This window comes from Teleopsis dalmanni, chromosome 2 (genome assembly GCF_002237135.1).
Source record: "Teleopsis dalmanni isolate 2A chromosome 2, ASM223713v2, whole genome shotgun sequence".
NCBI lineage: Eukaryota > Metazoa > Arthropoda > Insecta > Diptera > Diopsidae > Teleopsis > Teleopsis dalmanni.
This window is the reverse complement of record NC_051847.1, coordinates 186,725,790-186,748,616: the sequence shown is the minus strand read 5'-3', so window position 1 is coordinate 186,748,616 and position 22,827 is coordinate 186,725,790. Positions and strand designations below refer to the sequence as shown.

The 22,827-nt window shown below is 28.9% G+C and overlaps 1 protein-coding gene across 1 annotated transcript; it reads left to right on the top strand.

Annotated features, from left to right (window-relative positions):
* Positions 1-427: 427 nt before the first annotated feature.
* LOC119681785 lies at positions 428-18,231 on the top strand. Its single transcript, XM_038095073.1, has 4 exons — positions 428-552; positions 614-795; positions 17,413-17,864; positions 17,942-18,231. The coding sequence occupies exons 3-4, from the start codon at positions 17,571-17,573 to the stop codon at positions 18,194-18,196; spliced, it is 549 nt and encodes a 182-aa protein (XP_037951001.1). The 5' UTR covers positions 428-552; positions 614-795; positions 17,413-17,570; the 3' UTR covers positions 18,197-18,231.
* Positions 18,232-22,827: the final 4,596 nt, after the last annotated feature.

The following is a 22,827-nucleotide window of genomic DNA, read 5'->3' as shown; positions in this document are numbered from 1 at the left end:
AGTAGTTGAAGCATAAACATGAACAAAAGTTTAGGAATAATACAATAAAAAAGGAAATAAATGCGTAATGTATTTAAATAAAATTTATTTTTTAACAACAACCACAAAATTCAGTAATAACAATAACTCTTGTGAATTTAATAAATCATAATCACAAGTTTGCATAAAATTTCCTCATAAGTGCATTTAACAGCAAGATATGTGTCTGCCAAATTTTTGTCCGTACTGTGAACGGTCAGATGTCAAATTCTATTAAGAAAACAGCTGTTCTCAGATTTACTTGGAATAAGTAGGAATTTAGGATTCTTATTATATTAGTAAATAAACACTTTCCAATGAAATAATTACTTTTAATTTTTTAAATGTGTTTTTGTATTGTTGAATGTTTATAAAAAAATTAGTGTTAGCTTTAAGTCATTTTTGTTTAAATGCGCAAGTCGCATGACTGTTTGTGCTGCAATTCGTTAGTTCTTCTGGTTGCCTTGGAAACAAAAAATAATAACAAACAACAAGTTACGTTTTTCACTTCACTTCCGGTTCATTTAAATTTTTGTAAGTAAAAATTATTTTTTATATTATAATTTGTGATAAATAATAATAAACTATTTTTCAGATTGTTTAACTAATGTAAGAGAACAACATAAATGACCAAAGATAGACCTAGTGTTTGGACCAAATAGCTCGGAGCATTAACGCCTTATAACATTTGCCTTATTGTAACGTTCAAAAGAAATTTAAAGAAAATAATGAAACGCATTTAAAAATAAAAAACATTAAATCGCAGTAAATAATTTGGTGAGTTTGTTTAAATAGTTTTTGTGTTTATTTAATTCAGTGTAAATTGCTGACATATGGAAGTTTTTATTTTATATACGAAGGTTTTTTAGACTAAATTATTTAATGAGTTTCAAAAAATAGGTCAATAGGTTATGAAATCCTTCAGTTATATATTTCTCTTTAATACACAAATTATTTAATTATCATAAAAATTATTAAAACAATATGTGAAATCGATTCGTTAATATAAAATGTAAAATATATCTGCAAACATTGTAATTGATGTCCGATCAAAAAACTTAAAAATATAATGGTTCGAAAGCAGTGGAGAGGTTCTATATATATTAATTAATTCATAATTATATTACTTTAATTAATTGAATTTGAAACTACGCATCGCATTCCATCCCACAAGTTACCAATTGCATCCTACAGTAAACGATTTTTATAGCATAAAATCAAATAGACACGACTACAGTTTTCTAGATCACAAATTGGATCACAAATTTCGGTAAAATCGAACATTTAAAAAAACTTTTTCCACTATGTTATATCATACGTTGTTGTTTATCGCTTCAAACTAGAATTCAAATATTTAACTCAAACTTTAACATAAACATTAAGTCCACTCTCCTATATGGATGTCAATCATGGAACGCTGCGTCATGTGACATCAACAAATATCTACAAAATTTCTACAAATCTCTATTAACCACTTCTTAAGGAAAATCGTGAAGGTGTTCTGGCCCAAACACGCTATCGAATGAAAATTCATTATCCAACACTAATCAAACACCAATCAAGATTGAGATAATAAAGAGCAAGTTGTACTGGTTAGGCCACACTCTGCGCAGATCAAACAGTGACGCCACAAGAATGGCGACCGAGTGGAACACCATAGATAGCCGAAACAGAGGTAGACCGGAGCACAGTTGAAGAAAACAAATGGATACAGAAATGTCACGTATGCAGAAAAGTTGGAGAGAATTGAAGCTATTAGCTGATAACCGTTCTGAATGGAAATATTTTGTTGCAGCCCTTTGTTCCTCTTAGGATTTAAAGGAATTTATATATATATATACGTTGTTGTTGTGATCCGTGGGGATCTAATACCAGATAACATAAAACGGAGATTTTACAAGACGAATACACGGGTAAGAAAGTAGATGGGTGATGATAGAAGGTGGAGGGTCGAGAATGAGAAAGAAAATGTGGATTATGGATGGGTGTGATATAAATTGAAATCAACCCGGGTCCAAATGGAAGAACCTTGCCACTTCGAGGAAGTGGATCCAAAGGTCGATTGGATAGAGGTTTGTGTGTGTGCAATAGTCTCACAAACGTCGAAGTCTAAGTCCTGGTTTTAATAACCAAGTGCCGTACAACATCCCCCAAAGGGATTACATAAAGCTATATGTTGTTGTCATTGATTCTCGAAATATCAAGGCTTATCAAGCTATTAGCTCGATTAGTTGCTAAGCCTCGTTTGAAAAGTAAATGTAAAATTTTAATATACTAGTTGACGCTAAAGGATATGACTATTTTTCTTACTATTGCGAAAAAATTGCAACTTTAAAATCTGATATTAGAAAAATTAAGTTATATCGGCGTGTGTGTGTATAACATAGGAAGAAAAACTGAAAAACTAAGTTATGTCAGCGTATAATATAGTAGAAAATGTCACTCATAGTAGGCGATCTTATAAAAATCCATCAATATATCCCAATGTCTAGGACACAGTTGTTCGGTTTTGTTTTATTTGAAACCCAGAACCTCGTTATTTTTATAGATATCATTAAGGTCTTGATATGTTTAATATACATACCTAAAGGAACGTTTACTAATAGAAATACAAAAAGAACATTATCCATAAAGTACTTTAATAAGACATAAGATATGTCCCTTTAAGAACTAATTTATTTAAAAAAAGATATGTTCTATAATAGAATAAATAAAGTAGAATAAAAGTATATAAAAAAATACAATAAATTGGCCCCTATAAATAAAATAAAAGCTAATTAAAAAATAGAGATAGTCCCAATTTATCAGATGCCGATATTTATATATGTCACTTCGACGTAGACCCAATCACTTTTTACATTGTATATTATATATTCTATAATTAATGACTCGGAAAAGATTCAACTATGTTATAGTAGGTATTTGTAAATGTTGTCGTTCTACTATCCTTACAAAAGATGAAACACCAACTTTTATGAGTTCCTCCCCATATCCAAGTATCTCCGGGTTATAGACCCGATAACTCTTGCAATCTTATATGTTTACAGTTCATTACTGAATGCGGGAGTATGACCTTCTTAGAGAGACAGTATCCATACACTAGATGTTTGGAAGTTCTATCTTAAAAATTATGCTTTAGGGGTGACATATTATCCGTACTATCACAACAGACCATTATTTATGCTTAAGTAACCTATGATCAATGACACAAAAAAGTTGCCATCATCTTTTTGTCCCCCGTATCGTTCCAACCTTGTCCGAAAATGGAACTTAACAACGAGCATTGGTCACTCTTATAATCTTATGGCTTTTTGATCCATTTTTTTTTTTTCGTTTTAATATTAGTATCAGTATTTGATAATACTGATGTTTTCAGAAAAACCTACGGCTATCTTAATTTTTCTGATAGTAGATGCCTGGCACAGACATTTATAATGTAGATTTCGGTTTGAAATACTGAAACCATTGTAATTAGATTGACTGATATTTAATTCTCGGGGTTGTAGTTGTAGTGTTGGATCCATCTGTATACCAGACAATATATTTGATAGTGGTACTGAATTTTTAATTTTCTTATCCCATTCAGTCTGATATAATCGTAATGTATTTCTTGTTGCTTGTGTGTTTTGGGATCGTGTGATCTAAAAACATCGCAAAACCTCTAGATTGTTTTAATTTGGCCAACATGGATAGGTCTCCATTACTCTACAATCGTATTCTGCTCAGTAGACCGTTGTAATAAAGTCTATATATGCTAATGAATGCAACCATCTGCACTCTAAGACTTAGCGGCAGTATTCCTAATGAGGTATTCTGTTTCGTATTTCTTAGTTTATATTAAGGGTACTCATCTGAACTGATAAATGTCTTATAAACCTATAAACGCATAAAATTATACATTTGTTAAATTCATATGCCTAGATGACTAGATAATAGAGGATCTAGTCAAAATACTATGTAGATTTTTGAGAACTAAGCATGACATTAAGAAGAACTTCATCCTTATTTCTTTTAAAGTAATAAATTCTCATAAGCAAAGAGAGTAATTATTTAGTTTATTACGATTAATCGAAAACTACTGAACGGTCCACCTTAGTTAATTATTTCAGCTATTAAAAATCAAATAAAATGTGATGGAATAATTGCTACTTATTCCAGTCAATGAACTGAATTTTATTACAGAGGAACACATCAACAAATTGCCGATAATCGGGTTGACAACAATGGGTGTACGTTCTTATAAATATGTACGTCTAATATGAACAGTACTGGCACACGAGATATGAACAAGCATAAGCACTTGATTGCCTCATGTATCTATTTTGACATTTTTGACGCAAACTTGTCTTATGGACGTATGGATGAAGAGCAATTCATGGAATTTCATATAAAAATTTTGGAATAAAAATTTTTTTCGATTATTAGTACGCGAAGGTGAAAACCGTTTTCCTATTTGAAGAAGAAAATCAGTGAAGCGCAAAGTGACAAGGGGCACAAGCATAAAAAGACATGCAGCAAACTCAATGAACGCGATATGTTTACACCTGGCGTGACACCAGCACTAGCACCAGCACCGACGACTGTGACGTTGACTATCCGAACGACAACCAACAGCAATGTTAGCAACAGCAGCCGCCGCCACCGCCGCATCGATGATGGTGGTTGGGCACACTCCAAACCCTACACAGAAAAAAATTTTATTTACAAATGACGTAGCACATGTTGCCATTCTGAGGGGTGAAATCAGCTTAGTGTTGTTGTTATTGTTATTGTTATTGTTGTTGTAGTTGTTGTTGAGTTGTTAATATAAAAAAAAATTACTAATAAAATAAACAAGTTGATAAAAAGGTACATAAATATTGGAATATGCATGATAATTTCATACTTTAGCACACCGCGCCTTTCCTCTTCTAATTTAGTTTAATTTTTGCTCAGTTGAACAGTTCTGAGGCAACTTGGGAATCCGGGGAGTCCCAACTTTTCGCTTTTAGTTTATTTTTCACAAATGCGATTTATATGAAAAAAAAAACTTATAATCGTGTAAATGTTAAAAAAGTTAAAAGTTTTTAGCTGAAATAATTTTATTTCAAAAATAAAAATAAAGAAATCCAAATAAATCTGTAATTTAAAATATTTGATTGCTGCTCTGGCGGATGAAATAAATTTGAAGAAAAGTTTTTCTGTTTGATCATCTCGCTAATTCCCTGGCCTTTGTGTGTAACTTATTAAAAACTTTTAATTGCTTTTCAGAAAAGTTTTATTACTAAATACCAAAAATATTTTTTTTAATTTTATAATGTATTAATTGCTTTATAACTGAGGCAAGATATTTTCATCAATTACAGTTAATTACTTAAACAATATGTATATGCAGTATTATGTACAAGCAAAGAATTTATTAGAATTTTTAAAAACCTTTCGAACAGTAGAGAACTACAACAACAAAAATTTTTATAATAGTCATTAATGCACATTTTAGCTGACCATGCAACTGTTTCGTATATTACCAAATACCTATCATCAGTGGTCTTGGAATCATTTCTTATATTTAATTGTACGTAAATAATTTTTTGAGACTATAAGTATCCAGGGTTGAACTATTGGTACTTGAATTCTTCTTCGAATTTTTATGTATATTGAACAACAGAGATTATTACACTATAACTTTTATTTTTAAGAATCATTTATTTTAAAGAAATATTTTGAGTTACTTAAATAACCAGTTAAAAATTGCACAAAGCCAGGCTCTGAGAAGAATTTTCAAAGTTCCTTGGTACATTAGGACGAATGACATCCTCAAGGACCTCAAGATTGATCCCATCAAAAAATACATAAAGGATAGAGCCCTGAAATTATTTGTGAAATCTGACAGACTTACAACACCGCGTTATCAAATCTCAGAATGGTTACAGGCTCCTCGGGGAGATATGCAGATCTGAGGTCAATCATTGCTTAATCTAATGAAGTGATAAACAATAATCCAGTCAAGGCGCAAAGAGGAGTTTTGTAGAAACCTCGCAGTTAATAGAGAGTAAAAGTGCTCAGGTACACTGACTCAACTCAACTAGCCTCAACATTATTAAATAACCCTAGTAACCCATAATTATAATTATAATAACACATATTCATTGAAATATTTACAATTTCTTTCAAATAATCACGGTTTTTAAAACTAGTTCTTCTTAACATTAAAATATTCAAACGATAAATCTCTTAAATCTATTGTAAATTATTCATTCACTGTTCTGCCTTTTTTTCCCCAATATAATCTCTTTTACAGATAATCTCTTTTACACTTTTAACATTTAGATCGTAATATTATACCTCTAAATATTAATTCTCTTAACCTTGAATCATAGCTACATTCAGGAGCCAGAAGATTATCTCATTGTCTTTGATTTAAAGGTCTCGTAAGAGAGATGACAGTGGTACTTGAATTATAGCTATATTCACAATATCCAGGAGCCAGAAGAATATCTCGTTATCTTTAATTTCATTTTAAAGGTCTCGTAAGATAGATGACAGTGATTCTACCTACATTGTGACCGAAAAGTTTTCGGAGGTTCTCATTTAAAATTCGCGCGCTGTATATTTTTCGATATTTTAAGTTTATGTTAGTTTGGGCAGCACTTGTCCTTAATTTACTATTGCCAAAAATGAGCGCGATCTGTCAGGACAGTTCGTTTACGGCAGCTGTTGAAACCAGTTCACCTCAGTAGTGCGTTGCGAAAAAAACAATGGAAAAAAATATTGAACAAAGAGTTTGCATCAAATTTTGTTTTTCGAACGAAATTTCGTGTGCAGAATCGTTGCGAATGCTACAAAAGGCTTATGGGGAATCAGTTTTATCGAAAACTCAAGTTTATGAGTGGTACAAAGCCTTTCAGGACTGTCGTACGACCGTCGAAGACATGCCGCGTTCTGGACGACCTTCGGCCTCTACCACCGACGAAAACATTGAAAAGGCAAAGGAAATCGTGTTCCAAAATCCTCATGTGAGTGTTAGAGAGATAGCACGAGAGCTAGGCATCGGTCGTGAGAGCTGTTTGCTTTTGGTGGCCAATTGTGTATGGATAATTCCTGGCTTTTTCCGATTCTCCTCGCTTTGTTCAACATTATCAACGATTTTAAGGCCAAACATTCAATAAATACCATCGAACAGCCACCGTATTCACCTGATCTTGCACCGTGTGACTTTTTCCTGTTTCCCAACCTCAAATTACCACTCAGAGGAACGCGTTTTGAATCCATATAAGACGTAAAACAGAATTCGCAGAGGGAACTCAAAGCCATACCGGAAAGCGCCTATAAAAAATGTTGATGATTTGGAAGAAACGTTGGCATTTGTGTATCGCTTCTAATGGAGCATATTTTGAAGGAGATAAAATAAATATTGATGAAGATTAAGAATTTTGCGTTTTATTTAAAATTTCCGGAAGCTTTTCGGTCACAATGTATATAAAATACAAAACAATATATAAAAAACATTTATATATCTTCAATTTCTTTTTTAGAGATTATTTTTGATTTCATTTTCATTATTCATTTTGATTTCATAATACATATCTTCAATATTTATTTCAGAGACTATTTCGTTATCTTATATTTCGTTTTAACTGCCTATATGAAACATATCTTCTGTCATCCTCATATCCCAGTGGAGCATAGCGTCTCGACCATTTTCTTATAGCAAACTCTATTACACAATTCACGGCTGATGTCATTGCAGAAGTAATTTGCAGCTCCCATTTCTAGTTGTATTGATCTTCTTCATATTCTTACTGGTGCGCCAACATGTCGACTTCTGCCCTGAGAATTCCATCGAAGTCCTTAACGAGCACTGTTTTCGTTCAGTCAGTTCAGAGCATATGTGGAATCTAATGCCATTTTCATTTGCAGATTTCAATAGGCGTAGAGGTCTGCTTGGTAACGTTCCAGAAGTCAGCATTACATACGAAAGATGATAATATATTTTAAATTTCTAATTTTATCAGGTCGATGTCATTTTAGGAAGCCCATACGGTAGATTAAAGTGACACTGTCTATACAAAATAAATCAAAAATATCTATATATCATTAATTTTTATATACTATAAGAGTTCATCTCGTTATCGTCGATTACTTCATAAGAGCTTTTTAAGATAGCTACAAGTCTATAGATATAAACCAAAAACCTACAATGAAAGAGTATTAACATAATACTTGAAAAAAAATTATAGTAATATATTTCATGAAGATTCCATTCTCCATTTCATATTCTGGAAAATATCGAAGATGAAGTTGCATTGCGTTGTGCAATTTATACAATTTTTTCTTGACCACTACGCATGTATGAACCTATACAGTGCGTTTTATCGAGTACTCCTTTGCAATTCTCACATAAAAAAAATATAAATAAATAATTTGAATATAAAACTATTGAATGCATACATTTACATTCTAAACAAATATCGAAAATTTTGAATATATAATATATACACAATATGTTCCACTGACTATTTCACATACAGGAAAAGCACAGGAGAAAATAGTTTAAAAATAAAACAATAAAAAAGGGTCAAAATAAAGGAAATAGTATTAAATAGAACTTGACAACATGTGCCACATATCCTTTCGATATAACGTAAGCTAAAAAAATTGAAATTTATGGGATATTTATACATTTTTCTTAAATGCTGTAACGGATGAAATAGTTTAGTTTTAGGGTTCCACTGCCAACACCCAATAATTAGTAATCAAAAGTCCTATAGATTCAATACATAAATAATGAATTTTTAAAACATGTTATAAGAAGAAGAACCTATAAAATTTCAAACTTCTTCAATATTCAATACTATTTGTAAGAACCCTAGGAATTTGCATAAAAAATAGCGTTTTGACTCCATATAAACTTATTTACGAGTATTTTTTGCCAATTTATTTATCATTCCTTCACTTCCAATATAACATCCGGCATTTACTGAACTTTTCAAATTCTTAATATATTTTAATGTAGCATTGATACATTCTTAGACATAGAGTCCAACAAGGATCCTATCCATTCCAGTCACGCCGATATATTCGGAAACGAAATAGCAGATAAACTTGCCAGAAAAGAAATTGTCTCGCTGGTTATATACCCCGAGCATATAGTGACTTCGGAAGAAGAGCTCTCTTCTCAATCATTTAAAAAAAGAGGCAAAACAGAGAAAGATATCTGTGACAATCAACCAGAGTTATCACAATCAAAATTAATTGGACGACTTTTAACTTAAATCAATTTAAGGATTACATACAAATAATTAAAAACGACTTAAGAATTAATATGAGAATTCTGACAGATATTACAGAACTCGGAGCTAACTCTAGTGGAACTTGCAGGGGAAGAGAGTAAGAGCGAAAAATAAATGCTGAAAGAATTCCCGGCACTAATTCATAAACGAAAGAAATGCCTAGGTTTGCATATATGGAATACTAAGATAAAACTTGGTAAAGCAGGTTTAATAAAATAAAGTAGGTTAATAAAGAAATAGTTTAAATCCATGTGTGAAGGCGCCACAATAGGTCTACATAATAATAATAATAGTAAGACATCGAAACAATGATTGAAAAAGTAGAAATTTAACTTTGGATTAATTTAATTTTTTTTAAGGAAAATAAATACATTAAATAATAATTTGATGTCCTATAACAAGAAATCTGTCTTTGAATAAGGTCTTCTTCTTCTACTTCAATTTTTGATTATTTAAACAATTTGTGTATTTTTCTAACAACTTCTTCAAGCCAAGTATTTTAAAAAAAGTTATATGGTTTATATCTTTAGGATATATTTACGATGGTTATGAAGACCCAACCTAATAACGATGATGATTATAGATGTGGCGGGACTTGAAGGGAAGCTATGCTTCGCCTTACATGTCAATGCCCATATTTGGCCAGTAGAAAACTTAAAATTTAGACCTAGTAAATTGACTAATCTGGAAGAAATGTAGTCTTTTAGAATCAGGAACATAGCCAATTTTATAAACTTGGGAGATTGGTTCACTTTTACTTAAATATGGGAGAGTTACGTCTTTTCAACATTGTCTATGCGCTTACAACTTCTATCTTTCTACATATTTTTAGTGGTCCTTTTAATCCGGCGAATGACTAACGTTATTTATGTTCAAGTGATCTACTACCTACCTAACTATACGATAACACCTACCTTTTGTAACTTTTCAAACAATATATGAGGTCCTCAAATAATTTTATAGACTCTTATTTTGTTGTATGTTTTAAGAAAACCAGTTTCAACTCAATTTAAATTCAACATACCCGATTAATGATTAGTGATTTTCTTAGGACAGTCCCTAGAATTTTTTATTCTATCCAAGATCGTATACTCAGTATAAGAAAAACGTTTTTGAAAACTACTTCAGAATTCGTGTGAAATAATTTAATTGAAGACAAAATCAATTATATCTAGTGTAAATTGATCATCTTCCCCATTTTGATAGATCACTAATCCTATTTTATCTAATTGTTGTTGTCCTCCAACGCCATATTTTCCTACAAAAAGTCAATTTTGTGCGAATTGATCCGAAATATTTTAGAGGGGTGTGAGCTACATTTTTATTCTCCATTTTTATAAGTCACTAATCCCAACTTATCTAACCATTCTTTTACTCCTACGACGTGGTTTCCTACGAAAAACCAATATTGCGTGAATTGACTAAAAATCTCTTCCCCATTTTGATAGATCACTAATCCCAACTTATCTAACCATTCTTTTGGTTAGATAATCCGAAATATTTTAGACGGATAAACTACAACTCTCTTCTATTTTTATAGGTCCTTATCTCATCTAACTATTATTTTGCTTCAACGACATATGGAAAGTCAATTTATAATCATCCCCACACAATTTTTTTCAACAAATTTTTTTTTATATCCTTAGAAGGAACCCTTCTTTGAAGTAAATCATCCTGTGCACTGAACTAAAACGAAATACTAATACTGCACATATGCAATACTCGTATGTAAATTATGAACTGCCACTCTTAACTCTTAACTAAACTCTATTAACTACAACAATACTAGTTACAATATTGGTCAAATGCAAACTATTGCAGCTATTGTGACTTCAACCACCAGTGGTAGTTACACATAGTATGGCACATAATTGAGCATAGAAGCCACCTACTTTAATGGCAGTGGCACTTTATGGCATTGGCACTGGCACTGGCACTGGCACCACCTTTACAAGTGTAAGCAACTATGGTTGAACCATTGTTCCTATGGTCGATTTTTTCGATATGCATCCATCAGTTGCCTGTTTTCTCTCTTGCATAGTAAATGCATTGAGTCGCATTGCACTCTTTTTTTATAATAAAACACGATAGTTTTATATAATTTTTTATTTATATGTTTTTTTAACAATTTTCAAATAAAAATTTATTTTTTTTTTGTTTTTGTGTCAAATACACTGCAAGAAAGGTGCATATATTCCGCTTTGCTTATAATTGAAAATTATTTTATTTATTTACTAAATACGCGAAATGAAACTTCGATTTATTTGATCAATAATTTCTAGAACTTTGCCATAGAAATTGTAAATGTGTTCATGTGTGCATCTGTGTGTACGTTTGTATTGTGTAGGTGTAGTTCACCAATATTCAGTTGCCTCAAGCAGATTTAGTAAACCGACTGAATCCTTCCCGAATTCGGTTCAAACGGAAGGAAATAACTAAAACGATTTGTGTGGTATTTTTTCTATTTCAACTAATAAAAGTGCATATAACTATATATACATATATATATATATATTATATATATATATATTTATCAAGTTAATATTTTACCCGCGGTGTGATCATTATTTGACATACGAACATTTGAATTTGATTTGTAAACTCCGTGCTTTTGATTTCCGTTTCCGCTACTAGAGTTCATAAAGTGATTAAGCAATGGTGAGGGGGCGAATATGTGGTGCACCCATTTTTATGGGGTGCAAGTAGAATAGTAGTTTATTGTTTATAAACAACTCGCCATACTTGAATTCGATACTTTGTCAGTAAACAAACATAAAATCGTAAACATCAAAAAAGACAGTGAATGAAAGCCCCCATCCCCAAAACTAAATATGTTTTTGTTGTTGTTGTTGTTGTTGTTGCAGTTGTTGTTTATATACTATTTTAACTGTGTATAGCACTATGTGTTTTCCTGATATTTACAGCTAATTTATTTACCTTTATCAGTTTATAGCTGCGGGCAAGTGTAACGGTTGTGTTGGTTACATTAACGCTTCATATATGTATTTTGTTTTTCTCAACTTAAGCAAATACTTTGTGTTAATTATAAACAAAAATATATATTAAAATTATAAAAATAATTATTTTTAATAATAAAATTTAATTTAATTTGATATACGATAAGTATGCAGTGGTCCTTGGCGAGAGTGATTGGTGCTTCAGGCGTTTATGAACATAAAGGCAAATGGTTTAGTATTTCAAAGATTAAGTCAAAGATGTTCACAGACTGATTAAAAATCTTACTATATTTAACATTAATATAGACATATGCATATATATTTTATATCAATAATCCATTTCTAATTCCAAAAATATAAACTATAACTATTTATAACTATAATGCTCATGTCAAACTCATATACGTAATTCAGTGATGTACAAATGACACGTTTGCTTCATTAGAAGTGGGTTATACAAACAAAGATAAAAATAACATTTATAACATTTAATTTTGTACTCGTGTAGATTATATTTTAGTTTATTTACGTATATATTTCTACAGTTTGTCTTAAAACAAGAAGTAAAATTTGGTAATAATTTTAAAATAAGCAGAATACAATATTTCCGATTAAACTTATGCTAACTTTGATTAATAACTCTGGAGGAACTTTTTCAATCGAGATTCACTCTTAGCGCAATTTTCATTTTCGATTCGTAAATCGCAGGCAAAATATATAACACTCGAGATTAATTTATAACACTCTAGATATTTTCCCAGAGTGAATTAAAATTTTTCTAAAATTAACAGCTGTTTTATATGACTTTACAAATAAAATGTGATTTGTTTGAATATGTTTATAAAAAATATAAATGTTTATACTAAATATAAATTAAATTAAATTTAAATATATAAATATTTATATATATAATATATAAATGTTTACTCTAAAAATATTAGAATAAGCAACAAAATTTGACATATCGAGAGTAAATCTAGATTAAATCCAGTTTTACCAATCGATAACGCCATTTCAATCGAACTCCTTCATAACGAAGTCGTTCACACTGACGTAATATTTCATTAAGAAAAATCGAAAAAAAATTATTCTTTAGTTGTCGTTGCATTTTACATAAAATTACCTCTATATTTTGAATAAAATTTTGTTTTAAGTTCAATTATAAAAACGTAACTAATTTTTGAATTAAAAGCTTATTTCTTCTTTCCTTGATCAAACGTGAGTTAGTGTCTAAAGCATTTTTACTCAATATGTTAGTGCCTATGACCATTTAGATGATCCACTGTAATAAGAGTTGCGTTCAATTCTAATAATAATTTATTCAGATAATTTTATAGAAGTGTACTTTAAAGCCTAGCATAACTTCCAGACGGAATATACATTTTTACATTTGATTTGAGAGGAACAATAAAGAATTACAATAAAAAAATTGTCAAATTAAATTGGTTCATTAATTCTTTACTGCTTAAAAGTTTTATATTTTATTTCTTTTTATTCTTATTAACCTAAGCAATTTTAAGAAATAAGCTGGAAGACTACTTATACTCGGATTAATTTTACCGAAGTCAATCAAACAATCAAAAACAATTATTCCGATACAGACAATAAATGACACGTTTCATATAAATTAAATCACATTATATATAAAAAAATTATTTAATTTAAAAAACTCTATTTACTTGCTTTAAAAAACTTTATTATATAGAACTTCCTTCAAGGAGTTTAGATATAGAAAAGTCCAAATGTATTTTAAAATCTGAAAAAAATCCACTGCCTCCAAAAAAACTGCATTCTTTGCATTAGATCTACAAATATTAATCTGTCTTATCAAATAATCTCCCTTAGATTAGTTGTAAAACCGGGATATTCCGGGATAAAACCGGGAATAAGTAATTGATGAAATTTGTTATCTTATCAAGCAGGTACAGAGCAGTCTTCATTATTGGGTGTGCTTTATAGAGATTAGTTTTACTTTTCTCTATATAGTATTTATATTATAGTATGAATTACTTTATAAATTTAATTATTTTAGAATTTTAATCTATCCAGCATAGCACTTACATGGGTTCTTTAAAATCATATAACAAGATTAAGCTATTATCGACTAAACTTAGACACTTTTCATATATCTATTACCAAAGATACATATTTCGCTCTTTGCATGTCTAATGTGTATATATGTGTATATACTCGTGTGTGCGTCGCACAATAATACAAATATATTTTTCAAACTTAATAGTTATATGAATAATACGATAGTTATATGATTCATACAAATAGACATTTTTTAATAAACGCTATTTTATTATTATCAATCTTGATAAAGTAAACCATATAGTAAACTGGTGCACTGGGTTCTACTTTACTGTATTTTTTTTTCTTATTTTTTATGTGAAAGAGTAATATCTAGAAATTATAACAACATTTGTGGGTATAGTAGACAGCAGAATATAGTATATTGTAGAATATAGAAACAAATTCTATACTTTTGTCTCAGTTGTCAGCAATTTTTCTTAGTTGCTACTATAACCTGACCGTTATGTGTTATACAACATTGTTTTTCCCACTTAATTTCAAGTAGTTACATCATCTAGAGTCCTGCCATTTTTCTGATGTTGCTATTTTCTTTTCTTTTAGACCGTATACCCAATCTAAAGTCACTTGCTATTTTATATTTCGATTTTAGTCAGTTTAGCAAATAGTACAGTTTCCATACAATTTCCTAAAAATATATCCAGAAGTCATAAAATATATTTTGAATTCTTTTTTGTAAGTATCCTCAAAATATTAAATTCATGAAAATCTGAAATAACTATGTATACTAATCAATCACATCAAATTAATTTTAATGTTAACTCACAAATAAATAAATAATTTAATATTTAACAAACTTACAAAATATATTACCCAGGGCCAACACAGACAACTTTTTGGCAAGATTGTTGGACACTAATGTTTTACACTAACTTAAAGAAATTTTTTAAAGCATATTTAAAATTAACAATAAATATTTAAATAATAATTTCTTAGTAAGATATATGTATTTATATATTTATTAAAAATATTAATAAATTTTTGTTGTTGCAATTTCACTACTTTTCGATAAAAATCTCTCTATTTAAAACTATAGTTTATATTAAGAATTTAATTTCTTTCTTCAAAACGGACGTTCAAAATTAAGCTAATATAAATATGTGTATTCAAATATTTTAAACTTGCCAAAAACTTGTCAGTGTGGAAATTAGATAAAATTCTGTTTATATATAGTATATTACAACAGAACTTGCTGCTGAAGCACCTTTTTTAAGGCCAATGTCTTTTAAAAACCAAGCTGTGTAGATATATTGTGTTGTGGTAAGAGTTACTTAGAAAAACCGATTTTATCAAAATATATCATTGTTACGGCGGCACTTCGGGCGAAATTAATGCGTTCAATATTATAAAAAAATAAAAAAATTTAAATTAATTATTATTTCCAACATTAATCAGAAAATGAATGCATAAATACTTCTGGATCTTGATCTATTTTTAGTAATATATATTTTAATAATAATATATTTTAATATTTATATTATTAACATATTTTATTATTAATATTAATGATATATTTTAATATTAATATAATTAATATATTTTAATATTTAATATTAATAATATTATTTAATATTATATATTACTATATTTTAATATTAATATTATTAATATATTTTAATGTTAATATTAATAATATATTTTAATATTAATATATTTTAATAAATGATATAATTTATATATTTAATATTATTAATATATTTTAATTATAATTTATTAATATATTTTAATATTATATAATAATATATATTTTAATATTAATATATTCTAATATAATTTATTATAATATATTTTAATATTAATATTATTAATATATTTTAATATTAATATTATTAACATATTTTAATATTACTATTATTAATATATTTTAATATTAATATTATTAATATATTTTAATATTAATACTAATAAAATATTTTAATATTATTGATATATTTTAATTTTAATATTATTAATATATTTTAATATTACTATTATTAATATATTTTAATATTAATATATTAATTTTTAATATATTTTAGTTTATATTTACATTTTAGTGCATTATTCATTATTTTTTTTATATTTTAATTTATAATCATAAATCATGGCCCCACCGATTGTCATAAGCGGGCCTTCACTATCATTAATAATTGAATCCAAAAGTTCAGATACGTTTTTTTTATGGAAATATTACATATGATCTATATGAAAACTTCAAAAAAATTCGACTTGAATATTTTTCCATGTAAGTCAATTTTTGACAAACCGTAATATACTTTTATGCCACTTAAAACCATCCATTTATGCTTGAATACCCTTTACTTTTTATATATGATAAATATTAAAATATATACACCTTTTTATCTCTTTTATGTCATAATTTGATTGCTTGCAATTTTTGGGAATTAATTAAATAAATTTCAGGAAGCATATTTTAATTTGCAAACTTTTTTATGAAAGTTCGACAACAAATAAAAGTACTATGAACTGAAATATTTTAATTAAATTTTCAATTAAAATACATAATAAAATGGAATTTCAATATAAAATGAAGCTTGCATATACATTAAAAAGAAGCTCCTGCACAAATGAGTCCTTAGAAACGGGAGCGCTATAGAAACGATACTTGATATGAAAAAAGAAATCGTAATAAAAATAAAAGAAATACCTGTAAAACTTTTATTTCATAGCAACACCCTCTGCCGAAATCAGCAATTGAAATCCCATATTAGCAACAACAACAACAGCAATAATATAATACTCATATATATGTATATATATATATATATATACAGAATACATACAAATTCAAAGCTAACAGTATGCGAGATACATACTCAGCCTGGAACCGAAATCAAATCACAGCAATTTACCTAAAATTGGTTCCATTTTACTAGGCGCGAAAACAAAACCAACCAACCAACCAACAATCGTAATAGAAACAATCACAACAAATTTGAATTATATTTTCTATGAAAATATGGATTGCAATTAAAATTTTTAATTAAAATTTGTTAGAAAATAAAACTCCTAACTCATATTTCAAATTTGATATTTTTAATTATAAATATTATTTTAATTTTTATTTTCAGATGTAACCGGAAACCAAATAAATAAAACAATTGCAACCAGTTGCCTTTTTATGTAAACTAAACTAGTCAAAACTCTATAAAAAATAATCTAAATTATTATATAAATCAAATATTTATATACTTACTAATATATAACTATAAGATCGACATCAACTATTATGACCACACGTTTAGCAACGCAGCGAAATTTTTTATTAAGAACTCCAACGGCAGTTGCAACATCCGCTGGACGCTCTACTATTATATTAGATTCATCGACAGATTCGCCTGAAATTATCTCCGCCGATGACGTGGCAGACCTTGCTACCGAAACAATTTTAACCAGTTCTCATATCAAAAACGAAGAAATTGCCATCGAAACTGCTACATCCGATTCACAAAATGCAGAATTCAGTTATTTGGATGAAGACGCCGTTGTTGCTGCTGCCCATTTGGAAGATGTTATGACACAGGTAAATATAGTTATTATATTTTATGCAATTGCCTTGGGACTATTTCCTACTTCATATATACAATATTATTATTTCAGCAAATTAAAAACACTGGCGATCCAGAGGGGGTTGCTATAATAAGTGTTGTGGTTCCCATGGAGGCAACTGATTCGAATAGCGAAACAAGCGCCAATATTTCCGATTTAAGTGCAATTAAAGATAATGTAAATCTAACCCAAGTAGCGAACGGACAAGTAACCTTAATGCAAGCCCAACCAAGTGAGAGTGATGACGCTACGACGCAGTACATAACAGTAACAGGTGAATTAAAAAAATATCTTTACATAATATAGTTTGATATAGTTAGGTGAATTATCTATATATAATATGTAGTGTACATTATATTATAAAAAAACATGTAATAAAAAAATACAGTTTAATTGTGCTTCAATTTCTAGTGATTAAAGTTTTTCATTTACTCAGTCTTACTAATCATCATTGATATGTTTTAATTAATATAATTTAAGTGGTATTATAATTAGTGCCTAGTACCTATTATTCTAGGTATTCGATACTTTAAGCACTTGGTTCTTCGAATATGTGAGACGCTCGAAAATATTCGAGCACCAAAAAAAAAATATAATATGAATATGATACAAAACAAATTTACTGTTCGACTCTTACGAACATCTTCGAGAAGTCGGTTTTAATTTTTTAAGATTACCTATTATTTCGAGCTTTGATTTTCAGTATATTTCTATAAATATTCGCGGCAAAAGCGAATTTTCTAAAATACGAATAGAAATACTTAACACTCGAAATAAAAATTAATATTCTTAAAAAAACAAAACCGACTTTAAAATTATATCGACGTAATAACTCAAAAATTAAAAACAAAATATTATCTTCGAGAAGTTGAAACATTTTACATTATCGATTCAAACATTCGAATTAATTCACACTCAAACTCCTTGAGCATCGTAATGCTCCTACACTTTATTATTCAATTTCCCTGAGACACAGGTTCTTCAACGGATTTTAGTAGAATCAATTATTTTGAGAATTTTTCAGACTTTAGTAGAATCAATTATTTTAAGAATTTTTTTCTACTACACTATAACTCCATATAGGTTCGATATAGTTTTAAGAAGGTATCAAGGTTCAAAGTTGTTAACTTTTTACATTGATTACACAAACAACTGATAACAACAAATAAACGCTAAATGACGGATCAATTTTGCTGATTTTCATGTAAAAATTTTCAACCTTACAACTCGATATCTCGAAAACTAAAGTACCGAAACATATTATTTAATGGAAGAAATATTGATAGATATAAAGCGTATGAAGTATATTTTTATAGTTCTTATTTTACTTAAGAAGTATTTTAACTTAATTTACAATTGAATTTACAATTAATTTGAACAGATTTTTCTTCTTATTTGACCTAACAATTCTTAAAAGACCTATGACTATTGTATAATAATCTCTCTTTCAGGCAAATTGATTGATATTTTAGTAACACTAATTCTTTGTAACCCATCGTTTACTTAACCTGTCCAACTTCTGTTTTATCTATGTTTTCTCCTCTCCCCTGGTAATAATAGTATTAAAATGTTGATAGTAAGTTTTTATAATTTGATGAGCCTATATTAATGTCTGCTTTATATACATTCAGTAAGAGTATTTCGATTTATCAACTGATATATATGATTGTACCCACATTCATTTTCTCTTACAGCTTCGAAAAACTTCCGTATGATTTTTATTTCAAAAATCTATAGCTTTTTAGTTTCTGTTTCTACACCCATATATTATAAAAAACCTTGTTGCAGTTTTGTAAAGAATATATTTTATTTTACTTGACAGAATTTTGCTTGGAATGTGTCTTCATAGTAGTTGTCGGATAAATACATCGCGCTCAGGTGCATATTCGCTATTAAATTCACCATAAATTTAATCATAAACAATCCAGAGTATCACAACAGGTGATCAAATTTACACTTAAGTCGGAAATAGATGGATGCCACTACAACCTTGCCTCTAACCTAGCCATAAACAAACCAAAAACAAAATTTATTATAAACATTTTCCAATCCAACTTATACTTTTTTGATAAATCGAAAATTCTGAATTAAAATAGTGAATCATCTTTCTTCCATCAGGTTAATCGTACTGTGAGATCCGTAAAGTTCTTTACTTTTTCCTGTGCTTCATTCAATTTATACCGCTGATATTCCAAAAATGAAACCAATTTTGTTATCATTGTGCGGCGATGACACATGCATCCTGTATTCTAATGTAGATACAACAAAAATTTCTAACATCCTGCAGGTACATATTGATGATCTAGTCAATTACTTTCAGAAAGGGAAGTTTAAACTTAATATTTACTCAGAAGTAATTTTCAGCACTCAGAATCTAATTGTATCAATAATACCAGAGTTGAGAGGACTGATACCATAAAATCTGTTAACATCAGGTTTTAGTAAAGTTAGATGAAGTTAGATGAGCAACATCTGAAGTATGTATCGATTAAGCTTAATTTTAGTAATATTAGGGTTTGCAGTTCTCCACCTTTTATATCGATTTCAATAACAAAAACTGCATACGCTCTAGAACCAACATGAAATTTTTGCATTGATTAGAAAACGACCACTATTTGGAGCCTATCTGAGGCGTTTACTTGTTTCTAGTGGTTTTCATGTAAAAATTTCGGATCTTAAAATCCATTATCTCGATAACCAAAATATATTGACATATAGCGTACAAGAATCGCTATATATCAGAAGCGCACATAGGAAGTGTTGGTGTTATCCTCTACCTCTACCTATCTACATCTTGATAGCGTAACGAATAATGTTCATCAAAATAGTGGTTTTAATAAATGGCATTGCCAAGTAGTCGTGCCTCGGAAATTATTTTATGTTACATATCTTCAGCTTATTTTTAATAAAATTATGTAATAGTTTGACTAACTGAACTCAAGACTTGATTAAACTGCAAAGCACTCAGATGTTTTTTATTATGCCTGTTGTTTCTTTTAGTAATTTCACCACTTATTTTCCTAAAAATCTTATTAGTCTAGCATACATTGAACTTCATGTACCAAGTTAAAATGCCAATTATTTTTAATCCCTACCAGCACTTGAAACAAAATCAGAATACAAAACACCAAACGAACCAATTCAAAGCTTTAACAAAAGTAAGCATCGCGAAAGTATCTTTCAGTGACGACATCGCATGTTTTGGATTAAAAAGTTTTAATCCCTAACAAGCACAACAGTAGCACAAAATAAAAAAAAACAAGTCAGAACCTAAAAAAGACAAATAAAACCGTTTTGTTCCAAACAAAAAAACAAACCCAGCACTAACAATTTCACAGCACAAGTGCTTAAAAAAATCACATGAAAAATGCACAAAAATAAAAAGTATCTTTAGCTTATGATTATGGTATCAATTACAAAACGTTGCATCCTCTTTACGACCCTCACCCACCAGCCCACAACACAACACAACTGACGACTTACTAGAGATACATTCATCAATCCATTGTTGATATCGTAATTAAAACGACTTAATTTGTAATGAACCACACGAACAACGAACAACGCACAAACGAAGAAACCAAAAAAGAAAAAGTATCTCATGAAAATACGCCAATACTCGTAAATGCCACATGATGTGGCATGCAGTCATGTACCTGTAAAGACCAACTCAAATTTCGCAGTGATGCGTAAACATGCCACATCCTGCACGTGTAGCATAATGTCCTGCATGATAGACACAAGACTGCTACAATTGAATCCTCCGAAAGGTGTACAATGACACCGTTGAAAGTATCTAGCAAATGCGTTGTTGCTGTTACGTTGGAACTGCAAGGGTTACTTTCAAAATTGTAGCTTCATCTGCGTATCATTTGGCGTGTAATTATTTAACTTATTATTTTATATATTTTGATGTCCGTGATATCCGTGATTCACCTTAATAAGCTGTGATGGCAAGGTAGAAATCATTATAATAATTTATCTGCTACTCGATCAAACGCTGCTGCCGCCTCTGTCATCACTGACGTCCACTATTTTCACGTTAATCCCTATTATATCAATCACCCCAGTTTTTAAGCGTTAAAGTTTTCCATTCCCAATTGTTACAGTTTTTGGTTGTTGTTTGCACTTCAATATTGATTATGATACTTGATTTTATTACAAAATTACCACCCCATAATATACAAACAAATAAATATCTTTTGTTACCTTAAAACCCTCTACTAATGATCAATTGATGCGACCAACCGACTCGCTAATAACCTCTTGCTGTGCGCATATATGATATCTCCCATTGTTAATATATAAAATATGTTCTACAATAAATATTTATAATATAGTATAGGCGGTAAATTTCAATATGTACAGTGGAACTTTTTAATTAAAATGTCAGTTTTAGCAAGTAAAATCAAGACATTGGTTTATTAAATAAATTAATAAACTAATTTTTTAAAATAATACATAATAATATAAATTTACATAATAAATTAATACATATAATAAATTTATAGAAATAATAATCAAATAATTGATTATTAATTAATTAATAGAATTAATTAACTAAAATATTAAGCAAAAGTATTTTATTAACTAAAAGTTCAGCCTGCTCTAATATTTTTAGTAATTAATACAAATATAATTACTACATATAATAAATTAATACATATAATAAATTTATAGAAATAATAATCAAATAATTGATTATTAATTAAGTAATAGAATTAATTAACTAAAATATTAAGCAAAAGTATTTTATTAATTAAAAGTTCTGACTGCTCTAATATTTTTAATAATTAATACAAATAAAATAAATACATATAATAAATAAATACATATCATACAATTAATATATGTAATAAATTTATAGAAATAATAATCAATTCTTAATTCGTAACTTCTTAATAGCATTAATTAACTAAAATATTAAGAAAAAATAT